This window comes from Stegodyphus dumicola, chromosome 8 (assembly GCF_044657685.1).
Source record: "Stegodyphus dumicola isolate Sdum_Otavi_A_Nest chromosome 8, ASM4465768v1".
NCBI classification, from domain to species: Eukaryota; Metazoa; Arthropoda; class Arachnida; order Araneae; family Eresidae; genus Stegodyphus; species Stegodyphus dumicola.
In genome coordinates this window covers 79,914,196-79,940,456 of record NC_140775.1, presented here as the reverse complement: position 1 = coordinate 79,940,456, position 26,261 = coordinate 79,914,196, and the positions used below count along the sequence as shown (strand labels likewise).

The window sequence follows — 26,261 nt, the reverse complement described above, 5'->3', positions numbered from 1 at the left end:
CCCCCAGATGGAAAGGTTTCTCCCTTTGCAATCCCAACTCAACTCAAAAGGGAGTGGAAATGGAAATTAATTATAACTATTTATTATAATGTAATTATTTTGTACATTAATTTATTTCTATATAATTCGTTTTTATGATCGAATAATTAATAGACATATTTTCTAAGTATAAATAGAGAAGTAACTAAGCAGGATTCTGGTACTTAATTTCGAATGACCTTTGCAAGTTAAGAGGAAACGTGGTATATTATTTGCAGTTCGAAATTTTCATAATATGTCATTCTCCGAAGCGTTTAATTTTGTTCATATATTGAATCTGTTACTAGCACTTCCATTAAACCCAAATCCAAAAATTAGGACTAATATTAAGCTTTAAATTGAATTTATTAATGTGAATGATTTTTACAATTTAATATAACATGTATTGCGTTGGTTCACTATAAACGGCGTATCACTTTTCAAATTGTTGCCACCAAATAATTCACCCTATGTTATTTTTAAAGAAATTAAATAAGGAAGAATCAGCATAAACATATGTATGTTTCTCGCACTGTGAAGAAACGTCGTCACCTAGAATGTTTGAATGTATGGTTCTCACAATGTAAAAAACGACAATGCAGTCGCACCAGGAGGCAAGGTATAGGGACGGAAAGTTTTTGGATTTAGAAGTATGGAACATTCCAAAATGGCAAAGTTAAAAGGAGATCGATTTTTTTTTTCTCTTTTTTAGACTAATAATCTGGAGGGGGAAATCATTCGTAAGTATCAATTGCTAACTCCAGAGTTTATGCTTTTCTCACAAAATCATTGACATAAGTTGAGCAGTCGTGGCATGAAAGGACTTTACCCCACCCACATGTCAAAATGGTGTCCTCATCCAGGAAACGCAAAGAATTTATGACACCACATTTAGAAAAGAGAGATTTCCCATTTCTTAGAGATCTTTGAATGAATTCAAGGTCAGAGAGAAAAGGAGCAAGTTTTATGCGACAGGCTAAGAACACAAAGTTTCATTCTGGTTGCTTAAACATTAAGCAGCAAATATTCCAGTTATTTATTTATTTATTTATTTTTTCATTAAAATTTATCGAAATTCATGACTTCTTCACTTCTGGGGAGAGGAAATGGAATGGATGAATATTTTTACTTGAAATATTGAGTAAATCGTTTTTCATATCAAAATGTTCGAAATATTCTCACATTGCAGATAAAGTGTAGGTTAAGAATTCTTTAAAATTCCTAAACAAGAATCTGAAGGCATAGAACTCCTAAAATATATCTTATTTACTATATTTTAATGCTGGAGGATTTATATGATTTTCTTTAGGAAAGAGAATAGCTATGGTGTTTCTTAGCTTGTAAATTACCCATCTACCAAAAATTCACACTAATCTGTAAAAGATAATTCTGAAGATATTAAATTTGTTTTGAAAGAAATATTTTAATTTCCCTTCGTTTGAAAAAATACAATAAATTACAATTCATTTTAACAACGGAAAACATTTAATCGTAGAATTCAGTAATGCGCAATAATTTGTATGTTATTTAAACGGAACTGAATTGAATTACTATAAAGCACTCGAGGAATATTTGCCTAAGAGGAAGAACGCCTTCGTGGAATACTTTCTAATTGTTATTTGAAATGAAACTTTAAAATTTACTCTTTTGCTTTTAATTTATTTAATTTTTTATTCTACTTTTACTTTCCTCAGCATTCAGTGCGTGAAATCATCAATAATTATGTAATAATTATAATAAAAATAACATCATACAACTAAAAATATATAGATACTACTTCATAAATTTCGATAAATTAATTACTGAAAATATTAAGCATATCAATGGCAGAGTTGACCTAATAGCTTTAAATCGCATTTCAACATCTGAAAAAACATGATTTACATTACAGCTTTCACTTCACAGACTAATAAAATATTTCAGAAAAGAATTCTCCCCCTTTATTGCAATATTTCAATAATTTTCACAATTAAAAAATTTAGTTAAAACATTTTAGTAGTAACTGATGCGATTTTCACTCATAAAATCTCTTTTAGCATTATTCTCTTTCATTTTGGCCACTACGTAGCTTTCCTAATAGATAAATAGGTTCCGCTAATATATGTTCCCGTACATTATATCTATTTTTCAGATTTTTGTCATTATTAAATTAATGTTTAAGATAAAAATCATGTGGCTTAATTTATAAGCAATGTAAAAACTGGAAATCTAAGGTCATTAATTTCTGAAACAGAAATAGTTGTTTAAGACGTAAATAAAAAAGATAACAATAATCAAAAATATTAATGCTCCTAAAATACTCGTATATCGTGATTTTTTCTTTTTGAGGTAAAAAAAGGGTAAAAAAAAACCTATTTTCATTAAATGATGTTTTGCGCATTTCTCTAAGAAGTGCGCAAAACTTGTTTCATACAACTTTATTTTTACTAATAATGAAGAAACTTGTTTCCTAAACAAGTATTTATGTATACTAATTTTAGAATCTATGCGACAGAGTGTAAGTACTGATCTTCAAATATCCGTTAGTGTCAATAAGTTTAACTACAAATTATTAAACATTTCTCAGAACTTGAAACTTGGAAGGGGAATCGTCATATTTTGCTACAGTGGGTATTTAAATTTAGATAAATCGTCATACCATAAGTATTTTGTGTTTAATTTTAAAATTTCCATTTCGTATTACACAGTCATCTTCAAAGCTCTTTGGATACAGGTTCAATAAAATTTGTTTCTACCCGTTTATTATTTCATCCTAAACTCGTGGAAGAATTTCCTAAAATTATTCGAATTTTTACTGTTGAATATTTAATAATTGTACATTAACTGAAATACATTCATAGTACAGAGGAAATGCTAAAAGATATTGCAGGTCATGTATTATGTGTCATTGGAATATGACAAATAGTAGAATTTGATTGAAGAAAAAAAAAAAAAAAAAAAAAAAAAAAAAAAAAAAAAAAAAACAGATGTTTCAGCGTTTTAAAAAGGAAAGTGCACATCTTTACAGTAAAATCTTAGATGAAAGTTTTACTGTGACTCAACTTGGGAAGACACTGGAAATTTATTGTGGAGGCGGCGTCCCTTTCTTTGCTAAACAGCTGCATTGAAGTGTGAAATGCTATCTTCAGTATACTTGTAATTAGCTGATGACTCAGAACAGTAAACTGAACTTGCTCTTTCTAAAGACGTTTCTCTAATCTAGTCTTTCTCTAAGGAAGCGCAAAATTTAATAATTATTGGATTGGATTGGATTATTTAATTATGGCAAAGCACACGAGAGCTATCTGCCTAAAGGGAGGGATGCCTTCGTGGAGGACTTTCTAAGGGAAACTGGCTCGTATACACGTTACACATGGAAAAAACCACGAAAACGCCCATGCAGCCAGCCCGTTCGCGGGATTCGAACCTCGGACCGAACTACCAGTGTTCAGCGTCTTTACCGCTCGGCCTCTGGTGGGCAATTTTAATAAAGAAAGATTTTTGTCTTTATAATGCATTTTGGCCTCCAGTGTTATAATTACAATTATTGAGGGGAAAAAACGTTAGAGAAGAACAGTACGGACTGAGGAAAATAAAAGGAAAACAGAAAAAAAAGCTTTAGCATTCATATTTTTTATAAAAGTCATGTGTTCAAGTAGTCTAGTGTACCAAAAAGACAGGGGAAAAAACTTTACGTATATATTTTCTCCAAAAATTGTATATTCAAATAGTTTTTTTTTTATGAAGTTATGGTAAATATGTTTTATATTTAACACTTGTATCATTTACATTATAAAAGTTCTTATTTATTATTTGTATATTATTGCATAAGTCTTGTTCGTAAGCTGAGTAAATCACAGAGTACTATATATTAGTGTAATATCTTTTCTGTACATTTATGTATTATCTTGTCTGTCAGTTTATAATATAACCAGTTATTTAAGTTTGCTAAATTAAACGAAAAAAACTTAGATTGGTGCAGATTTTATATAGAAATTCAAAACATATTTGTATGTAAAACCTCTTGGATTTTATAAATCTCCGCAAATCTAGGCTCTCTTACTTTTCTTAATGCTAACTGGTTCCCTAAGGATGTGCTTTTATTTTTTAACAAATAATCCAGATGTGATAAAACTCATCATGAAAACACTGGCTCGGAGAATCCTTGATTTTTTTTTAAACTTTTCACTTTTTTTTTAATTTTAATTTTTAAGCACGTTAAATTTATTGGGGGGAGGGGCCCAGGAAAATGTTATCATAGGGGTCTAAGAGTTCTAGTTACGCCACTGGTACGTAGTGTATATAATGTAAACAGTATAAGACCATGATTGTATTTGTATATAAATTTGTAAATTTATGCATTTATTTGTTGATTTAGTATTTGATTGTTTTATGTTATTTACTTGAAATAATTGTTTAAGTAGTGAATTCATTTGTCTTAGTTGTGGCATCCTGTCCAGGGATTGTACTATCCCGAACGTGCAGTCTTTCGGAGGGTAGTAGTGTTGCGAATTTTGCACATAAATAGATGATTTTAGTGCAGTTATATGTTAAATTGTATTTTTCTGCATAATGTAACATGAAAATTTAGAGAGAGGATTCTCTGCCAGAAAGTTAAGAATACAGGGCAAAGTTGATTTAACATTGAGTAAATGGCTGTCTTGCTAATTTGGCGAAATATCGCCAAGCTGGCAACTAATTTTTGTAACCAAATTTGGCAAGAAATCGACAGAAGTCGCTTAATTTAGTGACTGTTTGGTGACATTTTGTTCCAGTCCTTGTATCACCATACTAAGTATTGTAATTGGATAGCCGTAATTAATCATTATATTAGCTCTAACCATATCTGGACCTCATATCCCTTGCAGTAACTTCGAGAAGCAGAAAGTACTAGAAATATCTCAGTGGCCGGGTAAAAACTATATAAGACCGAAGAGACCCAAGTAGCACAGCAACGTCGTAACGACGTTGCAAACTCGTCACGGATGTCGTTGCAAAAACGTTGCTATATGTCATCTTTAAGACGCTCAGATGTCCGTGAAATTCCACTGTCTTTCAACCGTTGCAAAGACGTCCTTATTACGTCTTTGCAGATGAGGTTTTTGTCGCATAGGCGCCGTTATTACGTTTTTCGCAGGTGATATTTTGGTTGTGAAAACATCGTATCACGACGTCCTAAATGTTCGCAAAATTCCACCTTTTTGAAATAGTTGTGAAAATGTCGTTATTATGTTCTTGCGTTACATATTGATTTATGCAGAAAAAATATCTTAATAAGTAATATATTTTTTTCTTTTTTAAAATTTTGTATTCCTTGTATTTATCTAAAGTTTAAATATTTTATCATTTCCTGAAAACCAGAAGATAATACATTTTTTTTTCTCTTTAGACTAAATATGCATAAATAATAACCTTAATTATTTTCAGTACTTTAAACTATATTTTTTAAATAACTTAAATTCTAAGTTACGATTTCATCATTTTTTTAAGTGAGAGTAATTATGAAAGTGGTTATTATAAATATATAACATTAATGGTAGGTTTTAAGTAAATTAAACTCAATTAGACATAAATAAAAGTAAAAATATATATGTGGGTAAAAAAAAAAAAAAAAAAAAAAAAAAAAAAAAGAAAGGCATTTCTGATAACAGCATTGTCACATTTATTTCTGTTAAATCTCAGAAACTTTGAAAATTGCCCCTGTCATGATAAATTAGGAAATGGTTCTTAAGGTAACATAATCAGTATTTTACCAGAGCTCAAGTATAAATTTATTCGCGTTTCACAGTAAAAAATATAACCATTAACTTCTATATCTCCAAAATATGCAAATGAAAGACAGTATAAAGTAGTTAATAAAGTGATAAAAATATTTCATAAAAAAATATACCTAAATCTTATAACTTCCCATATTCATATCTAAAGTGAATTAACAAACAAGACAGCACTATTTAAGAAAAAACAGGAATTAGTAGTGTTTGAAAGTATAAATAGCAGAAGGAAGGTAACAGAACTAAAATTTCCAATTAATAAAAAAATTTGTTTTTTAAATAGTAAGCAGTTAAAAGTTCAATAATTATGGATTGCAGTATTGAATAGTAATGCTGATGTTTTAACACCATTTCTTTCGATCATATGTAAATGTATTTACCTATTTTTAGTTTCTACATTTTAGAATAGTGCTAGATTACAATGATCATTTCAGGCACTTTTTATAATCAATAACTTTCCTTTTGATACTGTACAGAAATAATTTAAATAATATAGTATACGATAGTAATCTAAGTACGTTAAAGTAAGCTCTTCGTTAAAGAGCACACAGTGAAACTTTTTGTTTCTACTTATTATGAATTTCTTTGTTATCACAAGCACATAAAAAGTAAGCGAAGAAAGTAGAATATACTTAATTTAATAAAAAATAAAACCTGATTTCCAACGTTCATTTATTGAGATAATCTAATAAACATACATAACAGCAATATTTAAAAAAAAAAAAACGCGAATTATACAGTGTTTGGAGAATAGATACCAAACGAAAAGTAATAAAACGGCAATTTGCAATCAATAAAAAATATTTAGTGTTTTCCTTAACACTAGTTTTTCGATCATACATTTCATACACTGTTTAAAATCATTAAACTCTTCTGCATACTGTACAAAAATTGCTATAATATTTTAAGTATTAATTATTTTAACAAAATTTTAAACAATTATATTTAGCACTTATTTTTAGTACTAATCAAATTTAATAAATCAACAGTATTTATATTAAATTTACATTTCATTAGATGAATTTACCTTAGATTAATATATTTAGATGAAATAAAGTAATGAAACATTGCAAAGTAAATCTTAAAAAATGCTGAAACGACCGCCTCTAAAAGCGGTCATCATGGACCTTATAAAAAAATTTTTTTTTTTTTTTTTTTTTTTTTTTTTTCGGTAATTTAATTTATTAGCTCGAATCGGCATTTTGCGCTGTTTCACTATAAATGTTCGTGTCTCCTTGCAAATTGTTGTTACCAAAGTTGTTACCAAATATTATCGCCCTGTATTATATTTAAAGAAATTAAATAATGAAGTATCTGCATGAATACATGTATGGTTCTCGCACTGTGACGAAAGCGACGGTATCTAGAGCTATCAAATTTTGAATAAATTAATCCTCCACCCGAACATGGGCATCTGGATTTGTTTTATTATCGATTTCATATTTTGTAAAACTTTAACGGTTTTTTTATTAACAATTCAACGATTCTAAAGCGAACAATGGCAACACTGTACGGAAAATAACATTTTTATCTCCAGTGCGGAAATTCTAAAGAATTCTGATTTCAAATGTTACGCGCGATGTTTCAAATGTGGCTTACGGGCGAAGAACATGATATTGAATAAATATAGGTAACATACAAAACGTTAAAAAAAGGTTCCTTTTGGGCGTAATATAAAATCTGAGTGCTTCTAGATTTTATTTTATCTTTTTTCCCCCTTCATTACACTCAGAAAATTTTATGCTCCGAATAAATTGCTAAAATAAATAATCCACTTTAATGTTAAGAATTTAATGGTCATATAATCAAATAAATAATTGTCTTGTAATGTTATAGTTTGGAAAATCACTGCCTGAAAATGTTCATTAAATTTAAAAAAAAAATATCAGATCTTGTTTAATTTCACCTTATTTTTTCAAAGCATCAAGTACTATCAATATTATTTAATTTTACTTATTTTTATGTAAAATTAAGTTCAAAAATTTTGTGCTTAGCGTTTTTACCGTTTTATCAAAGTAAAGATGTTTGTACAAGAATTACTCGTGAACAAAATGCGCGAAATGCAGTAAAATGTCCTTTTTAGTGAGATGTATTAAATCCTATTTGAAAAAAAAAAACTGTGACTCTCATAATCTCATTACTATACAATGTATCACATTTAATAATTAAAAACAGTTATCTGATACAAACGCCATAGGTTTCAGTGTTAAAGTAAACCAGATCGTCCCTACTCTTTCTTGCGGACATGTCGGTTACGCGCGCCCCACCCACTCGGTTATTCTATCTCTTATAAGGTCCATAGCGGTTATATTATGACGTTTCAGCAACGTCGGCAAATTGCCAAGATGCAACGGCAAATATTTTGCGTCTTCGCAACGTTGTAAAGACGTCGTAAAAGTTACCACGACCACTTTGACGGACCAGTTTGCAACATCGTGTGCTACTTGGGGAGTATCACTTCTCAGTTTTTGTTGTTGTGAGTTGCTAGTTCTGAATGACTTCGGAGTATTGAGAGCTTCGCCTTTTAAATGCACTTTACATTGCATTGCGTTCTTAGTAGTTAAGGTTAACTACTGATTATACTGTGTGATATTGTATGTACCTGTTTGAGCATTTCTGTGGAAAGTTTCAGAACTCTGAAGGCCCACCAGCGGCCGAGCGGTAAAATCGCTGAACACTGGTAGTTCGGTCCGAGGTTCGAATCCCGCGAACGGGCTGGCTGCATGGGCGTTTTCGTGGTTTTCCCCATGTGTAACGTGTATACGAGCCAGTTTTCCTTAGAAAGTCCTCCACGAAGGTATCCCTTCCCTTAAACAGATAGCCCTCGAAGCTTTGCCATATTCACACACACAGAACTCTGAAGTGTTTCTTTCATAAAATAAATTTTATTGTCTTATTGTCGAACCCGTGTGCATTCAAACTATTATAACCCTTTACGCACACGGCACACAACATGGGTGAGGGAGGCAGTTTTAGGTTTTGCCCCTCATCAGAAAAATCAGTATGTTGATCAAGAATACAGGCAGCAGTTACCCTTAGTTATTCAGCTCGAGGTAAATTAGTAAATCATATGTATAACTTCTGTGTTTTGCAGTGGTTCAAGCTTGTTAAAAGTGCAAATGCTATTTTATTTTCCTCTTTAAAATGATGCTTTCATAGAAATGATTTTTTTTTTTTTTTTTTTTTTTTTTTTTTTTTTGTTATGCTTATCATATCCACAAAAAAATCTTCTTAAACTTTTATTATCCATGCTGTTTTCATTTCTTTGTCTTTTTAATTTTTTTTTTCCTTTTTCTTTCTTTATTATTATTAAAACTCTACATATTGTCTGTTGATGATGTTTAATTATGTAAAAGTCTGTTTAAGTCTTGTTTGACTTTCTTCTTATGGGCAGTTCTTACCTTGCATTTGATCTTTAATATGTATGATAATACTCAGATAAATTTGAAGAACATGCTTAAAATATGTCTGAGTATAAAATACTCATATTAATTCTGATCTTTTATTTTCTTGCTGGATAAAATTCTAAATAATTTCTAATCCATAGATTATATAGTACAAATTGTTGATTTGTATAACATATTTTTATAAAGGCATAAATAAGAATTTTTTAACATATATCTTTTTCATAATCATTAAATTAAATGTTATGTAAATTTGTTTATGCTTTTAAAAAATGTAATATTAAGTACTTACAATAGCATCTTCCCCATCTATTTCAAATTTTTCATTAAGTTGCCCAATGGGATGTATGAGCTGGAATATGAAATAAATGTGATTAGACGAAGTCCACATAATATATCTTTTATTCATTGTAGAATGAAAAAAATGGGGTAGTAAAAATTAAATAGAATATGGAACTTTTTAAAAATGCTATACATTTACAAAAAGAATATGAGCAATATTCTTTTGAGGCTTGAACTTAGGAAATAAAACCAAGTCATACAGAAAATGTGAAAATAATTAAAACTTTAATTATACTTCATTTGCTTACTAAAAACTTATTTAATAAAATGGTTGAAATGTAGTTTTTTTTTTTTTTTTTTTGTAATTTTTTAGGATTTTTTATTGTATTGCAACCTGTTAAAAATTTATAATTTAAAAAACTGATATAGATGTAATTATTATAATTCTAAACAATTCAATATTTTTTTTAATTTGGAAAGAACATGCCTTGTTAAGCATATACTTTGTTTAAAAATTAGGCTATGTTTCAGTACGAAAGTATCAGAATTAATTGGTGTAATTATTTTTAAACTAGAACTTTTTTAGAAAGTAATGTTTAAAAACTTTCCCAGACAAATCTTTCATTTTTTCAAATATGTTTCTTTAAATCCTTTTTCCATTACTTTTATGACTGCATTATTGCTGCGTATTATGTACACTTACTGTAGCTGTCAAATTAAAAAATTTTCAATAACATGCTTATTCATTACCTTGTCAAAAATCATGTAATATCTTCATTACAACAGGATATGTAATTGAGAGAGACGTATGGTAATTGAAGCATATGATATTGCCAAGAGTAGTTAAAGTATAATTGGTTACCTTGTTTATTAGAGGGAAAAGCTTCCCTAAATTTTAAAAACGGCTATTATGTATGTATATCTTCACAAATTAAAGGTTTGATGACAAATCAAATCAAATAAACTAAGTGGCTGCTTGAAAAAATTTTGATCTAATTATAATTAGATGTAATCGTACACAAATACCTAAAAATCTCGAAATTTTATTTCTAAATAAGTTTGTTACACTATTTTAATTTATAAAAGTTACACTGTTGCAGATTTTGTAATATGAATACATTAGTTTCAAATGCTTGCTTTTCTGTGTTCAGCAAGATAAGAATAAAATGAAATATTCTTTCACCAATTTAAGACAAGCTTTAGAAATGAAATGCAACTAAACATTCTCTAGAAGATTATTTGTTTGATTCATATATATCTTAATATATAAGTTAACTAAAAAAAGGATACTTTTTGACTGTCCAGATTCTGTGGTTTGAACATTTGGTTGAATTACCATGTTTTTGGCACATTTTCGATTATACACCCAATAACAGACAACTCATGCATGTTCATAATGCAGACAACCCAAGGATGCAAGAATTCATTATTTTGGAGTGCCATTGTTGGTAGTACCAACTAGTAACATAGACATGTTTGAATACGCTTGGATTTATCAGTATCATTGTAAAAATGTGAATATCTGCCATAGAGATTTGTGTTTTTGCTCAAAGGATTTTGTTTGCTATAAAGGGCTTTTTATTATAATTTGCGAATAAAACAGTACCTGTGAACCATAAAAATAACCGAACAAACATTTTTCACCGATTCACAAAGTCATGAATATGTTGGCAACTTTTCAGGAGGTGTGTATAATCAGAAAGGACCAAAACAGTCTAAAGATAGTAAATACATAGTATGAAAACATTTTGTTTAGAATTATACAAAAATTTAATAATGTAATTTGTTTTGCATCTGTATATACGAGTACAAAACTAGCAATAAGGCAATTTGTGGTGGAAGAAAAGTACCTTCCAGTTCAGTCCTTCAATCTACAATCGGTGATCAAATGAAAAGGTACGAAACGACGTAAAAACGTAACAGTTAAGTATTTGCATATTCCGCCATGGGAGAGCGTAGCGAGACATCTCGGGATGCGATTGGACTCTCTGATTGGGATCGGAGCATGCACGGGCGCCCGCATGCGCAGGAGAGAACAGAGGATCTTATCAAAAGCGGCGTCCAAATGATTCGGCAGTCCGTATGAGGACAGGATGGAGTTCGCGTTGCAAAAATCGACGGCTGAGGAGCAGCGAGGTGTTATCCGATTTCTGACAGCGGAAGGTCAGAAACCGGCAGCTGTTCATCGCCGGATGGTGACAGTTTACAGGGAGAGATGTGTCTCTGACACGTCTGTCAGAAAATGGAGTGCCCGTTTTCGTGTAGGCCGTGAGAGTGTGGGTGATGACCCGAGACCAGGCCAGGCAAACACTGTCATCACGAGCGATCTCATCGACAAAGTTGACGACCTAGTGAGAAGTGATCGGCGTGTCACATTGTGAATGTCAGCTATGGAACCGTGTGGACAATTGTTCACGACAGGTTGCGATATCGGAAGGTGTGTGCCGCTTGGGTTCCGAAGCAGTTCACCGACCAGCAAAAGGAACTGGGTATGGGGTTAGCACTGCAACATCTGTTTCGGTATCAGGAAGACCCCGCTTTCATGGAGCGGTTCGTCACAGGTGATGAAACCTGGTGCCATCACTACTAGCCAGGGACAAAGCGGGACAGCATGCAGTTGAAGCATACGTCGTCACCTCCCCCTAAAACGTTCAAAGCCGTGCCGTCAGCAGGCAAGGTGTTGGTCACCGTCTTCTTCGACGTTGAAGGCCCGCTACTTGTGAAATTTCTCGAGCACAGAAAAACCATTAGCTCCGATGCGTACTGTGAGATGCTCCGACGCCTACGCAGGTCCATCAAGAACAAAAGACCGGGGCTGCTCACGGAGGGTGTGGTTCTGCTCCATGTTAACGCGCGTCCACACGTCTCCAGAGTCACACACATGGAACTGGCCAAGTTCAAGTGGGAGACGTTGGACTATCCACCCTACAGTCCGGACATGTCGCCCTGCGATTTTCATGTGTTTGGTCCACTGAAGAAACACCTGAAAGGGAAGCGCTTCAACTCGGATGACGAACTCAAGGACGCTGTGAAGGACTGGGTCCCGTCACGGCCACAGGAATTCTGGGAACTAGGAATCTTGCGGATTGTTCATCAGTGGGATCGTTTTGCTCAGGCCTATGGTGTATAATTTGAATAAAGTCTACATTTGTACCCAGCTTGTCGTTTCGTACCTTTTCATTTGATCACCCCTTGTATATATACTGAAAGAGGTGGCTGAATGATAGTTTTATTATATTTTGGAGAGTAACTTTTTCCTTTCATAATTCGTGCTTTATCGTTGGTATATTTTTTAGCAGTCTGTACTTTATTAACTATTCTAAACATCACTGCACAATAATGAATAATATGTTTTTGTTGCTATAAATTCATTTTAAATTTCACTATTGCATTCACTTTATAATATGATAAAGGTCCAGCATCTTGAAATTTATACATTTGATTAATTCCCCATATTCGGATAATGGTGACGGTTATAAACTTTTGTTTAGGGTTTAGATACTCATAACTATTACAAATCTGCTGTTTAGGTTAATGAAAAAGTATTTTCAAAAAGTAATTTTAAAAATTATATGCATGAAACACTGACAGTAGAAAAATATAACTTTTTAAATTTAGAAACGGGAGTTTTCTCATAAATATATTTAAACTAAAAAATTCTACATGTATTAAGATAGAAAGAAGAAAAACTTTTAGTACCTTATCCTTTATAATTCTATCCATTTCTATAGCCATTTGTTCTCGTATCTTTCTCAGCCTTGATTGAATATGTGGTGGTATAATTTTATAAGTGTCATCTTTACTCTGAAGAATATAAATATATATAATGCATTTACTGAATACAACAAATTAGATGAATTCAAAATAAATTTTCATTTAAAATTTAATACTTATAGATATGATTTGTGTGATTTCAGTTGTAATTACGGTCCTGTTTGTGAAAATGGAATATTGAAGGAATCACCAAAAACTAAATGAAATTTATTCCAAATATAATCCATAGTTATTATAATGAAGCAACTTAATTTGCAGGGCAATACAAGAGTATTAAATGCCAAACATCAAAATGTCACGAATCCACCTTGCACTGCAGAATAAGAACTTGTATTTATTGTGACATTGAATCAAATAGCTTTTGATTGTATACTTGAGAATATTATTCCATATTGCTTTTTTCCAAGTCCAAAGTAATCCATGTTGGTGGTGAGACAAGTGTCGTGAGTCAGTTGCCTGTCCATAATTCTAGATGTTTGCAATATACGTCATTTCTGGCGAATGTGCAGGCCAAGGAAGAAAAAGCTTGAATATTTCTATTATAGTTCACCATAAAACAAAAATCTCTTGCCAAAATTTGTGTTAATAAATCCACTAGCTACATGGGTGAATGTTTGTGTCAGGTATCCTGTCAAAAGAACGCGTGCATGCAGTTCACATGCTGGTGTATCGTTGAAGCAGTACTTTGATGTTACATGGTGGCAATGTTTGAATTAAGCTACATCACTGCCATGCATCGAAATTTTGTGGTTCATTATCAGTGTGTTTGTGACTTGTCTAGTTCTCTTGAGCCCACTGCTTCCACATTTGCATTACTGCTGATGCATTAAGCCTTATCAGTGATGTGAATGTGAAAGCACTAGGAAATCCAGCTGTAAAAAAACAGTGTAAATGGGAATTGTGATTTCATGATAGGGAAATCCTGACAGGCTGTTAATTTTGCTCCCTTTCAGAAGGGTGTAACTAGCTTATATCAGGATGAGGCATATAACTTCTAATGAAGCATTTATCTCAAGCAGACAACAAAATGTTACAACAGCTAATATGAGTGTTTTCAGGGAATTGCTCAACTTTGAAGTTCTAATATATGCATATATAATACTCCATTTTACATTTCCTATCAGTTTCAGTTTATTCACATGATGCCTTCGTAGTGTTGCAATCTTCACAAACGGGATTGTAGTAAATGTTAGAAAATTTTCACCAATTTTCAATTTCATAAATAGTTCATCCTTAATAATTAATAAGAATTTTTTTAAAATAATGATTATTGTTTGAAAATGAATTTTCAATCTGGGAAAAATAAAATGTCAGTTATAAGTATGAGAATTAAATGGTATAAGACCATTAAATAAATAAGCAATGAATCCAATATATTAATTTATTTTACTTTTTTTTATTGTAAAGTAATTTTTAAGAAACTTACACTTCCATATGTGCTTTTATGCCTTCTTTGTAGTTTTTCACCATTTTGCCCATTTGAATTTATATGCTAAATACAAATGTCAGAAAAGATAATTATTATGATTATAGATAATTATTATAATTATATGAAATAGATAATTATTATAATTATATGAAATTTAATATTTACTTCATTAAAGTTTTAATTTCAGAAAACATTAAACCAATACTCAAAGTATGCTATTCATTGCAAATTTAATCAATACAAAATATTTTAGCTAGTAGAAAAGGTATATTATTATTCGCCTTTTTTAAAAATTTATTTCACCATTATTTGTTTTACAATTTGACATCAAACATTTCTTTATGTATTTTACAGAAATTCAAAATTAATTTATTCATATCATGCCTGCCAATAAGAAAAGTAACAACGTAGATTTTTGCAAAAGTAACTCAATGCTATCTAAATTGAAATCTTTCACTAAATTGCAAATACTGCATTTAAGCTAAATCTTAAACTATCTTTATTTTGACACATTTGGGAAAATTCCGATATAACTTTCAATAGTTTAAGTACTATTAAAATGGTTTAATTCATATTAGTATAAACTTGTATTTGTCTATTCTCAGTTTCTCATTCTTCCTCTATATTATATGATACAATGCTATATCATGGACAAATAAACTATCTTAACAGGATAAGGAGATCTTTTCTTAAACAGGATAAGTATTGATATATTTCATGTGTTGGAAACAAATTTTATGAGTGAGAATTAAACACCATTACAAATTTAATATTTTAACTAGGAATTTCATTACCAAGAATTTTCTTAATTCAGTTTTCTGTCCTCTTCCTCTCTTTTGTATATGTTTTTTTTTAAATAATGAATTAGCATATACAGTGCATTTACGAAGTCTTAGGAAAATTTTTTTAAATTAATTTCAGCAAACTTTACAAAAAATAATTGACAGCATTTATTACTGTAATATCTCAACTTACATGTAAAATTTCATCTGCTCATGGATAGAATGCAAATTTTCTAAGCACTTAATTGTTTATTTTGATTCAGTGAGCATCTGTTGGCGTGGATTCAAAAGCTGAAAAATGATTCGATCAAAATGGCAGATATTAATCCTAATTTTTTCAAATAAAATGTTACCGGACAGATCCAGAAATAAAATGACAATCTAGAGAAATTTCACCATAGTCATAGAAATCTGAACTAAAGATTATGTTTTTTTTCAATAAATTCCATAATCTCTAAAAACATAATGTATTGATTGATGTTTTTAGCCATTCCCCATTTAAATGCTATATCAGCAATAAGCTCTTGTCTGGTTTGAAAATTAGAAATTTTGTATGAAGCAAAGTGGAATGTTTATATGATACTGAAATCTATATTTTATATAATTTTTTATTTGGTAAAAATGGTTTAAATCATTGAATTCTGACAGGTTTTTATTATTCTTATTTTATTTTTTATTTTGTTTTTGCCAATTATAGAATAATGGGTTCCCCCTGTAGAAGGAGGAATGAGAAAGAACTTATGAATTAGAATTTCCTTAATGAAAGGTCCATATAAAAGTTTTAAATTCATATAATTTGTTGTTGTCACATGACTAAATTATAGTAAACTGCCGGAATATCTTACTTGAGTCATATTTTGTGTATATACGAGTAAACTGTGGGTTCTGTGGTCAGCTGTTTAGTAGATGTTTATCTGAGCAAACTTTTTTAAACACTTTTTATATTATATTGGTTATGCATACATAACAAATAAAATATGCTTTTTGTTAGCTATCCTTCAAATTTTGTTCATTAAAATAGATTTCATAGGTGAATTTTTATTATTATAACTCTATCGGATGAGTAAAAAAATTTGAATTCAAGGTACTGCGAGATTTTTATGAAAGTTAGGTTTACTGTCTGTCTCAGGTAAACCTGAATTCGAATTCATTTCGTTGTTTCACTTCCTCTGTACTGTAAAAAAATTAATGAGTTAAATGCTTTTTTTTTCGGGAGGAGCAAAAGCGTATAGTATCCGAGTTCTCAAAGAACTGGCCGCATAGATACGATCGGTATTTATCATGCTTACTAAATCTGATGATATTATTCTTTCATTAATATTAATTTTTTGTCATATATGTCTGTTTTGCCACAATATGCAATTTCTTTAACTAAATGTTAAAACTATTGTTATCAAATATTTGCAAATATACTTTTACTGCTTCTTTCTGTATAACTTGATCCACCTCTTTTGTTACTTTCTTACTTATTTCTTTCAGCTTGGCTATAATATGAGGTGCTATTTTTTTGACTAGATCTTCTTTGCTCTGGGAAAAAAAAATGTATAAATCATGTTTAAAGACAAAACTTCCATCACTAATAAAAGAAAGTTGTCTGGAAAAAGTTTCCATTTTAGTATTTTAAATAATCTAAATTGTATAAAGAACAATTTTGTTCCTTTATAGTGTACAAAAATACTAAGCATTGTATAATCTTTATTATTATTATTATTATTATGACAAAATGGCGAAAGAAATTGGTCTGACGAAGTAAGAGTCCGAAATAAAAGTTTTGTTTGATTACCAAGTATGGTAATCAAAACATACTCAAATAAAAGTATGACAGAGAAAACCTCAAATGTTTAACAAATGAAAAATCATATTATAAGCCATTGAATAGATAAGAAATAAAAAATGCACCATACGTTTGGGAGTTAAAAGCTAAACCGAGTTCGAAACCAAGATGAATTCGAAACTGAGATGTGAGGTTTGAGTTTTTGACATGGCCATATTATTAAATTAATATATATTAAAGGAAAATTTGTTGCAAAATACAGGAAACAATTTTTCACTTTTTAAATTTCTATAAATTTGATTTTAAATTGAATATTTCGTAATCATTTAATGGTAAAACGTGCTAATTTATGTTAAATGATATTTTTGTACAATGTATGTTTAATCATTTTTCAGTATATTAAAATTACGTATTATTTCTTTTATTATCCTTTAATTTTTACAATTGGATTGTAGTAGCTACATTGGAGTTATTTTATTGCTTTGGAATTAGATTTTAATTGCTTATTTGAGGTATTTTAATTCTTATCCTGTGGTATGTTGTGACCTGAAATCTATCAAATTATTTAAAAGCGTGATTTTAATTTGGCTCACTGATCCTTTTTATGATTTACTTTCATTTAACTTGATGAGTCCGCTTGATGAGGTTTGACGAGTCCGCTTTTCGTTCGGAATCATTCTTTGCGAGTAAGTAAATTAGCATGTAACAGATTACTTATTTGAGGTTTTAGGCATATGACTAAGTTTTTAGAAGGTTTCAAACAGGAAAAATAAGTGACGAAAGGAAAAGTACATTTGAGACATAGTAAAAACAATGGTTTGAAGATTTAACATGATTTAACATCTTTTTTTAATTAAGTTGTTTAGGTTGAATATTTGTTCAGCTTAATCTGAGATTCAAAAAGTGAGTAATGCAGTCTAAATAGTAGAAATCTTATGCTTTTTATATTGCTTTAACGATAGCATAAAGAACTAGATTGGAATGTTTGGAAAGACTGAAATAAATGTGCGTGTCAAATTTTATTCGGAGGATGTTTCTTTGGAAAAAAATCAAGATCGGCAACAATATTTGATGTGAATTATAAAATGTTGTATATAATACAATTATAATATGTTGTACACAATGCGTAAAGGCTAACACTACATAAATTTAAGAGTTAAGGTGGAAAATCTGTAGTTCATCAAACTGCTTTTCATCATTTTAAGATATTTTAAAGGGATAAAAGATTTCCTATCCCAGTATCAGATGAAATAGGTTAAAAAACAAATAAATAATGAAAATTTTTTTAACACCGTGTCTTGCTCTTTAAAAAAAGTAAGTTTTTTTCGTCATGTAGATCATTACTAGATCATGTAGATCATGTTTTCATCATTACTAGAAATAAAATGTAAATTGAAAACGTCTAAGCATGAAGCCAAAAAATAGTCTATGTCAGTGGTTTTCAAACTATGGCCCCAAATGGAGTCGCAAAAATTTATAGTGAAGTCTGAAGGTAAATAAAAATGCTAAAAAATCTGAATTGTCGGTGTTTAAAAGTAAAGATCGGTGCTCTGATTGTGGTCGCACTAATAAGGTTTGAATACCAGTGATCTATGTTAATGCCATCCATCATGTCAAAAGCAACTAAAAGCTGTACACAAACTTTAAATAATTTGCGGATTTGATAACAAGAGGCTCAGTGCATTTCCGAGAAAATGGAGCAGGTTCATCATTTTCAAGGATGAAGTTTTTATCACAGAATATATGATAAAGAATCCTTTTCCGTATACGTAAGGTCATTTATGAAATTTTTTTAGATAGATAAAGCAGTTGTACAAGAATTTTGCAAAAAAAATAAAGCCGTATTAATTTTATCATTTAATATTTATCAAGAACTCTGGTTAAAATACTATGCCACGATAATAAGAAAATATAGTAATAGTTTTACTTGCAGGTGACATAAAATAGGAAATTATTGTGATCAATGTGCAACATTGATATCAACAATGCAGCATTGTTTACAAGCATAAGAATCATTACTGTAATATGAATATAGTATTTATGAATTCATGACAATAAGCATCTTAGCCTAAAAAAATCGTCTATAGTTTTTTTTTGGGGGGGGGGGGCTGCTGCTGTTATTGGTTAGGAGTAGGGAAAGATTTACAAGTTGTCAAGTTTTTTAAAAAATATTATAATTTTACTTTTCTTTAAAAACTTCGTAATTTATGAGCCCAACTCTTATCATTTTTGGAACAATAAAATATAATTATCTAAATTTGACGCTAATGTTAACATAAAATTTAAAAAACAATCTTGGAAAAAAAAAAGGGGGGTTCCTCATATTTTGCAGACTTATTTGTTATTTGCCAGTGTAAAGATTATTGCCAAAACCTTCAGATAATTACAATTCCCTGCCCAAAACGGTTTCTGCTTAGAAAATAATATATATCAACCAAAATATCAATCTTATATAACTAAGATGTTTTTTAAATACAAAATATAAATTTTAATTGAATTTTGGAGTAGTATCTATAATTGTATCAATGAAAATAAGGGCGTAAGCAGTGATAAAGAAATTACAGAATTCCTGATCACTGATTACTTGTGAAATGATCAAAATTTTATTATTATGTAACTATTAGACAAAACATTTTGTCAATTGGGTGAAATGAATTTTTTTGGTACTATCCATATAGAAATATGTTGAAGTACAAGCTGAGTACGTGATATTTTTCATAAATAGTTGTTCTTCCTGAAGTGAATGTAGTAAAAAAATGTGTTAAATAAGAATTTTATTAATAAAAAAACACCTTACAAGTTTTTAATTATTGTTGTTTTTTATTTGTCATCTAACTGATTTAAACTCTAAATCTTTGATTATACATCATTATAACAGTATATTTGAGCTGTATCCTATCACGTACTTTAAAGAAAAAGTGCTTAAAAATTGTTCATTGTGGAAAAAAAAAAAAAAAAAAAACTTGTAACCGATTCAAAAATAAAAACATTAAGACTCACAGTTTCTTGCTTTTCTGTCTTCTCATCACTTAATCCAAAAGAGTTTTTCTGCTGCAATGTGAACCAAAAATTAATTCAGCAGGTTTTATGGTAAATAAAATATGGCTAGTGTAAGCGTACTGAGTAAGAAAATTGTAAATATAGCAGATGGAATTATGAAATTTGCTTAAATAATTAAATTATCTCTCTACAAATTAATGACATATTGTTGCACTAATTATTCTAATGTAAAAATTAAATATCTTTTCCCGTTTTCACAGTGTTTAACAATTGAAAATGTAACCTTTTAAATATACTTGTATAGTTTTTATTAAGGTAAAAGATACGATATTAATCATTTATTTAAAAATATTAGGAATTAATATGACATTTTATATTTATATGGTTTCAAAAGAATACATTTATTATATATTCATAGATTTTGATGCTTGCACTTGATTTACATATGCTCTCAGAATTTAAATGATATTGTAGATTAGTTCGCAGTAATAATTAATCATTTATTTGTAATTCGATTTCATTTAAAACTTAATTAACTTTAAATTTACTTTTACGAGTAGAGAATGTTTCTTAAATGTATACTTATATGGCTTATAGCAAACAGTTTGTAATTTAAAATCATGGAAATTATTTTTTTAATCTCCTGTTTAAAACAAGATTTCTATTATTATATTATATAATAGTATATAATTAAGATAGGAATCAAATCATGCAAATTTTGTGCACTTGGAAAAGTAAGCGCAAAATGGGTACGAATTACAGGTCGTATAATATCAATAGTGTTGTTCCGGGATTGGGTACAACATGAGGGATTGTTTGTGCAAAAAAGAGATATTCAGAAAAAATATGGTTATGTTATTTGAATATGGCAAAGTAAATGAATGGCTATGTGGCTAATGCAAGGGATGCTGCGGGGAGGAGTTTGTAAGGGGAAAATGGATTCTATTTCATGTGCACATGGGGAAAACCAGACAGGCATCCAAACTATTTGCCTCAGTTCGAACTCAGATCTAGCTACCAATATTCAATAGTCTTAATCACTTAGACAATAGCGTAAAGTGACCACATTTTCATTGAGACAAAGGGGGACAAATGGAATGAAATGAGAATTATAATTTAGTTATCAAAGCAGACCAATAATTCAAAAAAATATATTTTATTATATACATTCATATACTTGTCTATAAATATACAAAAATATATTTATTATTAACTATTGGTAACTATAAAAATATTTTTAAAAAACAATAATTTGAATATTATGTTTTTAATTACTTTAATATTTTATTTAAAAAAATTATAATTCTCTTTCACGGTTATATTTTTTATCCGAGTGAATACTTTGCAATAAATTCGGATCATTTATTAAAAGGTCGTGAAATTTCTCACGTGAATTGTTCAAATTATTAATTAATCTGCTTAATACAGATTTTAAAGTTTTAATGTTCAACTGCGTTTATTTCAATCGTCCATATTTTATTGATACTAAAAAAACGTTCTGTTGCTGCATTTGTTCCTGGAAGGGAGAGCGTGTGCTCTACAATTTTCAAAATATTTCCATACGGAATATTATTCTGTTTAAAATGAAGGAATAACTCCGTCCATTTTTTGTCTGTTTCCACATTTGCAGACAACCAACATTTAATTTTTTCATTACTAACGTATCTTTTTACCAACGATACCTCATCAAAAAGATCATTTTCGTAAATATTATTTTCCGGGAAATAGTTACTAATATATTAAGATTTTTCCACATATACCAATAAAATCTCCTTTTTAAAATGTCACCCAATAAAAGTTTTTAATATCCTCAAATTGAACTGTCCGTTCTTCAAGATATTTCAAGCAGTTATTATAAAAATTTCTGACTTCTTTCAGAAAATCAGGTCGTGTAATATGGCACCTTGTTCTTCCAACCTAATGATGTTTTCTCGAATAACTAAAGGAAAGTAATCGTTATCAATTCTTTCTCGCAGTTTTGTTTTTAAATTGTTGATTTCATTTAAAACTTCCGTAATTGAAATTTTCTTCAATAATTTTCACAGCATTATGAAATAATGTAGCTTGGTTGTAGATGAACTGACAAATTTGTGATGTGTCATTTTCAAAGAACAGCTGCAATATTCTTGAACATTTATCTTGTGATAAAAAGTATGGTTTTAATGGTTCCTATATTTTAATATTTTCTACAGCTGGTAAAAGAGCTAGCCATCGTGTTTTGCTGTAACCAATAATTCTTTTATATTCGATTTCTGCGTTTTCACAAAAATCCTTCAAACTTTTGACACTCACAGTATATATATAAAAATACGAATAAATTTTTGAAATAATATTTTCAACATCCACTGGAAGTTAAGTCAGATGCTATTTGTATAGTATTGTGTAGAATGTGCGCTGCACAACCTACTCGAATAATTTTTTGGTTCAGACGTTAATTAAGTTTCGTAAAAACATAATTGATGCCTCTTCTAGCTTTTCCACCAAAATTGGCTTTACTGTTCAAATTATTCTTTCTTTAAAATAATACTTATTGAATCAAAAATTATTTATGAAGTTTCACCCGGCAGCCGCCCAGACGGTATGATGGTTAAGGGAGCCTGACTGCGATACCGAAGGGCCTGGATTCGAATCCCTGAGAAGGCATGGTTGTAATTGTCCGTCCCTTCATAGGAGGCAATGATGGCCCACCTATTAGGTGCCTCCATAATAATAAAAACACCATGTCTGGCCTTAGTATAGATTAATGGACTCAGTTACAAAACTGCAACTGTTCACAATCTGCCATTGGGAAGAAAAGTTTCACCCGGGAATGAAACAAAATCTGATATTCTAATTTTAATTCCTATTTCTCGATTAAAAAGTCTAACAATTGTGGAAAATAATTTTAAATCTTTGTGGTTGGAAGCATCATAATATATTGATATAAATATGCATTTAAAATCTAATTCTTTCTGCAATTGTGAAAACGAATATGGTTAAAAAACATTACAAATAATTGCTTCGGTTTTGTCCTTGCACGTGCAAAGTTTTTGTCGTATAATGTCTTGAACATTTGCGACGTACAAGCAATAGATCTGAAACTTTGATTGTGGTTTATGGTGTAGAAATAGCCCTTCAGCTAATGCTAGCTCTTCCTCTGTTAACAATACATATTCCTTGACGAGACGTAACGACAATGATCGAAAACCACCGACTAAATCTAACTCATTACATTGCCTATTTAGTTTACTCTGCATGTATTTTATGTGTTTTTTTTTTATTTCTTTATTCACTATAGTAATTAATAAATAATAGGCAATATATTTTTACAGTACATTTAAAATAAGAAATGCAGATGTTTTCTAAAAAGCGGAACATTTTTAAAAATCGGCGGGAAGCGGGACTGTCCCGCCAAATTCGGGACGTGTGGTCACTTTACACTAGTGGAGCTCATAAATATAAATACTTTAATATCAGCATCAAAAATACATTTTAATCCTTCAGTAAGAAACTATTTTATATTAATTTTATGAACAAAGATTTTGATATATCAACACAGTCTGTATATAATATGTAGTTTATACGTGTCGTTATTAATACTATTTTTACTTCTTTGTATGAAGTAAAAAGAAAGTATTGTAATCGCGAAAAGTTTCAGGCAGCATATTTCAACGAAAATATCCATTTTGACCGCTATCGAATGCAATTTAACGATGTTTTTGCGTGATATCTGTAGGTAAGGACAGAATAAAATACTCTTTTCCTTCAAAAAAATTATAAAACTGCTTTAAAATTAATTCCGAAGAGAATTTTTCGTGGCGTCTGTACGAACGTATGTACGTACGTATCTCGCATAACTCAAAAACGAGTAGCTTCAGAACGTTGAAATTTTGTATGTAGGACTGCTATAACATGTAGATGTGCACCTCTTATTTTGGTTGCAATCGGCCGCACCAAACGTATATAAATATACTATTTATATATATATCCACTCTGTGATCTCAGTTTCTTTATGTTTGTAAATTGTACATTTGCTTTAAAAATGGTTGAATTATGTTGTTTTTATCTTCCGGTTAAGGATTTTATGCCTTTAGTAAATCTGTGTGCAATATTTTTAGAATTATCAGCAATTTTAAGGTTGTTCAATTGCCGCTAAGCCTGTTTTTAATGGCGGCCATTGATGTTTACATTTGAAACAGGAGACTAGTGAATTTGTTGCCAATCTAGAGAAACTTAGCTTCGCAGCAACAAAGATAACGCATTCATTTAATTATTGCCAATTAAATCATGCTTAATTCTTTCTGGAATTTTTTCGAGGAAATAAATGTTTGAGATTTACTGCGTAATTTTTAATATAGATATTTTGAGTTTTTTATGTATTTTTGCCTTCTCGCGAAGTGAGAACTGAATTAAATAAATGAGAAATACTCAATCGTCTGTGAAAAAAATTTTTTTTTTTTTTTTTTTTTTGCTTAATTTCTTTTATACATCATTCTAGCTTTATTATAGTATTTGAATAGAACATGTGGCAACGATTAGATAATTCTATTCTTTAAATGATATAAATTTTGTGCATTATGAGTTATAATATGAACGAAATATATACGTTAACTGTTATATAAGTATTGTATTATATAACAGTTAACTTAGTTTCCGTTATATAATTATTATATAAGTTAACTGTTATATAATTATTAATACTGTTAAGTGAATCTAGCGCCAGAGTGTCGCTATGGTAAACAAATACTAAAGTAAATTTTAAAGAATGCATTTATTCTATTGTGGTTTAGCGCTGTCGGCGAAGTAGATTTAATTCAATCCAATAAGTTTAAATGAAATGCAAGAAAAAATGCGTATAATTTAATATTCCAATACAAGGAAGTCATGTGGTGTACACATCAGATTTTTTACATGCGAAATAATTATCTTGATTTATTGAAGCCCGCATAAGTTATTTTTGATTTAAAATCTACTTTTCTTTCCATTTTGGTAAATATGCAGAGTGCTCAGAAAAGACTGCCAGGTAAAATAGTTCTTGAATAGTTGATAGTAGATTCCATTTTACGAAATGAATCTGATAAAGCAGGATTATAGAATATGACAACTATGCACATGATACGTTTTAGTAAGATTATACAAGCGTATATTTTTTATACATGCATTCTACATATAAAACTGTAGTTAGAAAGTCACCGCTTATCCACCTAAAAATATCCCTTCTTCTCCAGTAATATTTAAAAATTGGTTAAAAAGTGTTTCTGTAATATATTATAAAGACTTTGAAAGCCACTTTTAGCATTGATATAAAAATAGAATTATATCATAAGATTTTTAAGCGTTGGCTTTTCTGCAAATGGGAATTCAAAGCACATATATGTCAGTTACATATTTATGATTGTCTTCCAAAAGTATTGTTACGTTATTTTCTTTCTTCCTTTACGTTCGTTCGTTACGTACGGGGTTCGTTCGGATTTGGAGTGAATAACAACGACTTTCTTGGCGAAGTATCGAAACACACTTTATTTAGCCAATATTAATCAGGACAGCTCCAAAGTCACTTTTTACAGTCGTCGAAGATTTACTATAAACATTCTGGAACAATCAGCAGCACAACCTTCAGACTATCAGACTCTCCACGCTACAACTCGCGATGCATTCGACGATACCCTAGAGTACAGCTCCCCTCTCTGTCACCAGTTGTATTTTCTTCCTTCACATTCGTAGGGGGTTCGTGTGGATTTGGAGTGAATAACGACGACAGCACTTAATGGAGTATCGAAACACACTTTATTTACTAATATTAATTAGGACAGCTCCAAAACACTTTTACAGTCGTCGAAGATCTACTATAAACACGCTGGAACAATCAGCGACACAGCCTTCACACTGTCAGGTAATAACGTTGGAGACAGCTTCACTGCAAAGCACCGGAGTACAGCTTCCGACTCTGCTCGGCCGTTCTCGGAACTCCACGTACTCTCGAGACTCTCCACGCTACAACTCGCAATGCACTCGACACACAGAACACAACTCCCGACTCTTCGGTTCAGTCGTTCCCTGAGCTCAACA

The 26,261-nt window shown here is 30.2% G+C and overlaps 1 protein-coding gene across 2 annotated transcripts in view; it reads right to left on the bottom strand.

Moving 5' to 3' along the window:
• Window positions 1-26,261, bottom strand: part of LOC118205317 (uncharacterized) — a 136,130-nt gene that overhangs the window by 40,101 nt on the left and 69,768 nt on the right. For both annotated transcript variants that reach the window (XM_085822028.1, XM_085822029.1), the window contains exons 18-22: window positions 20,214-20,264; window positions 16,853-16,966; window positions 14,655-14,720; window positions 13,154-13,258; window positions 9,465-9,524 (exon numbers count right to left, since the gene is read on the bottom strand). In XM_085822028.1, the coding sequence (XP_085678154.1) occupies window positions 9,465-9,524; window positions 13,154-13,258; window positions 14,655-14,720; window positions 16,853-16,966; window positions 20,214-20,264 (396 nt within the window). The remainder of the gene's footprint in view (window positions 1-9,464; window positions 9,525-13,153; window positions 13,259-14,654; window positions 14,721-16,852; window positions 16,967-20,213; window positions 20,265-26,261) is intronic.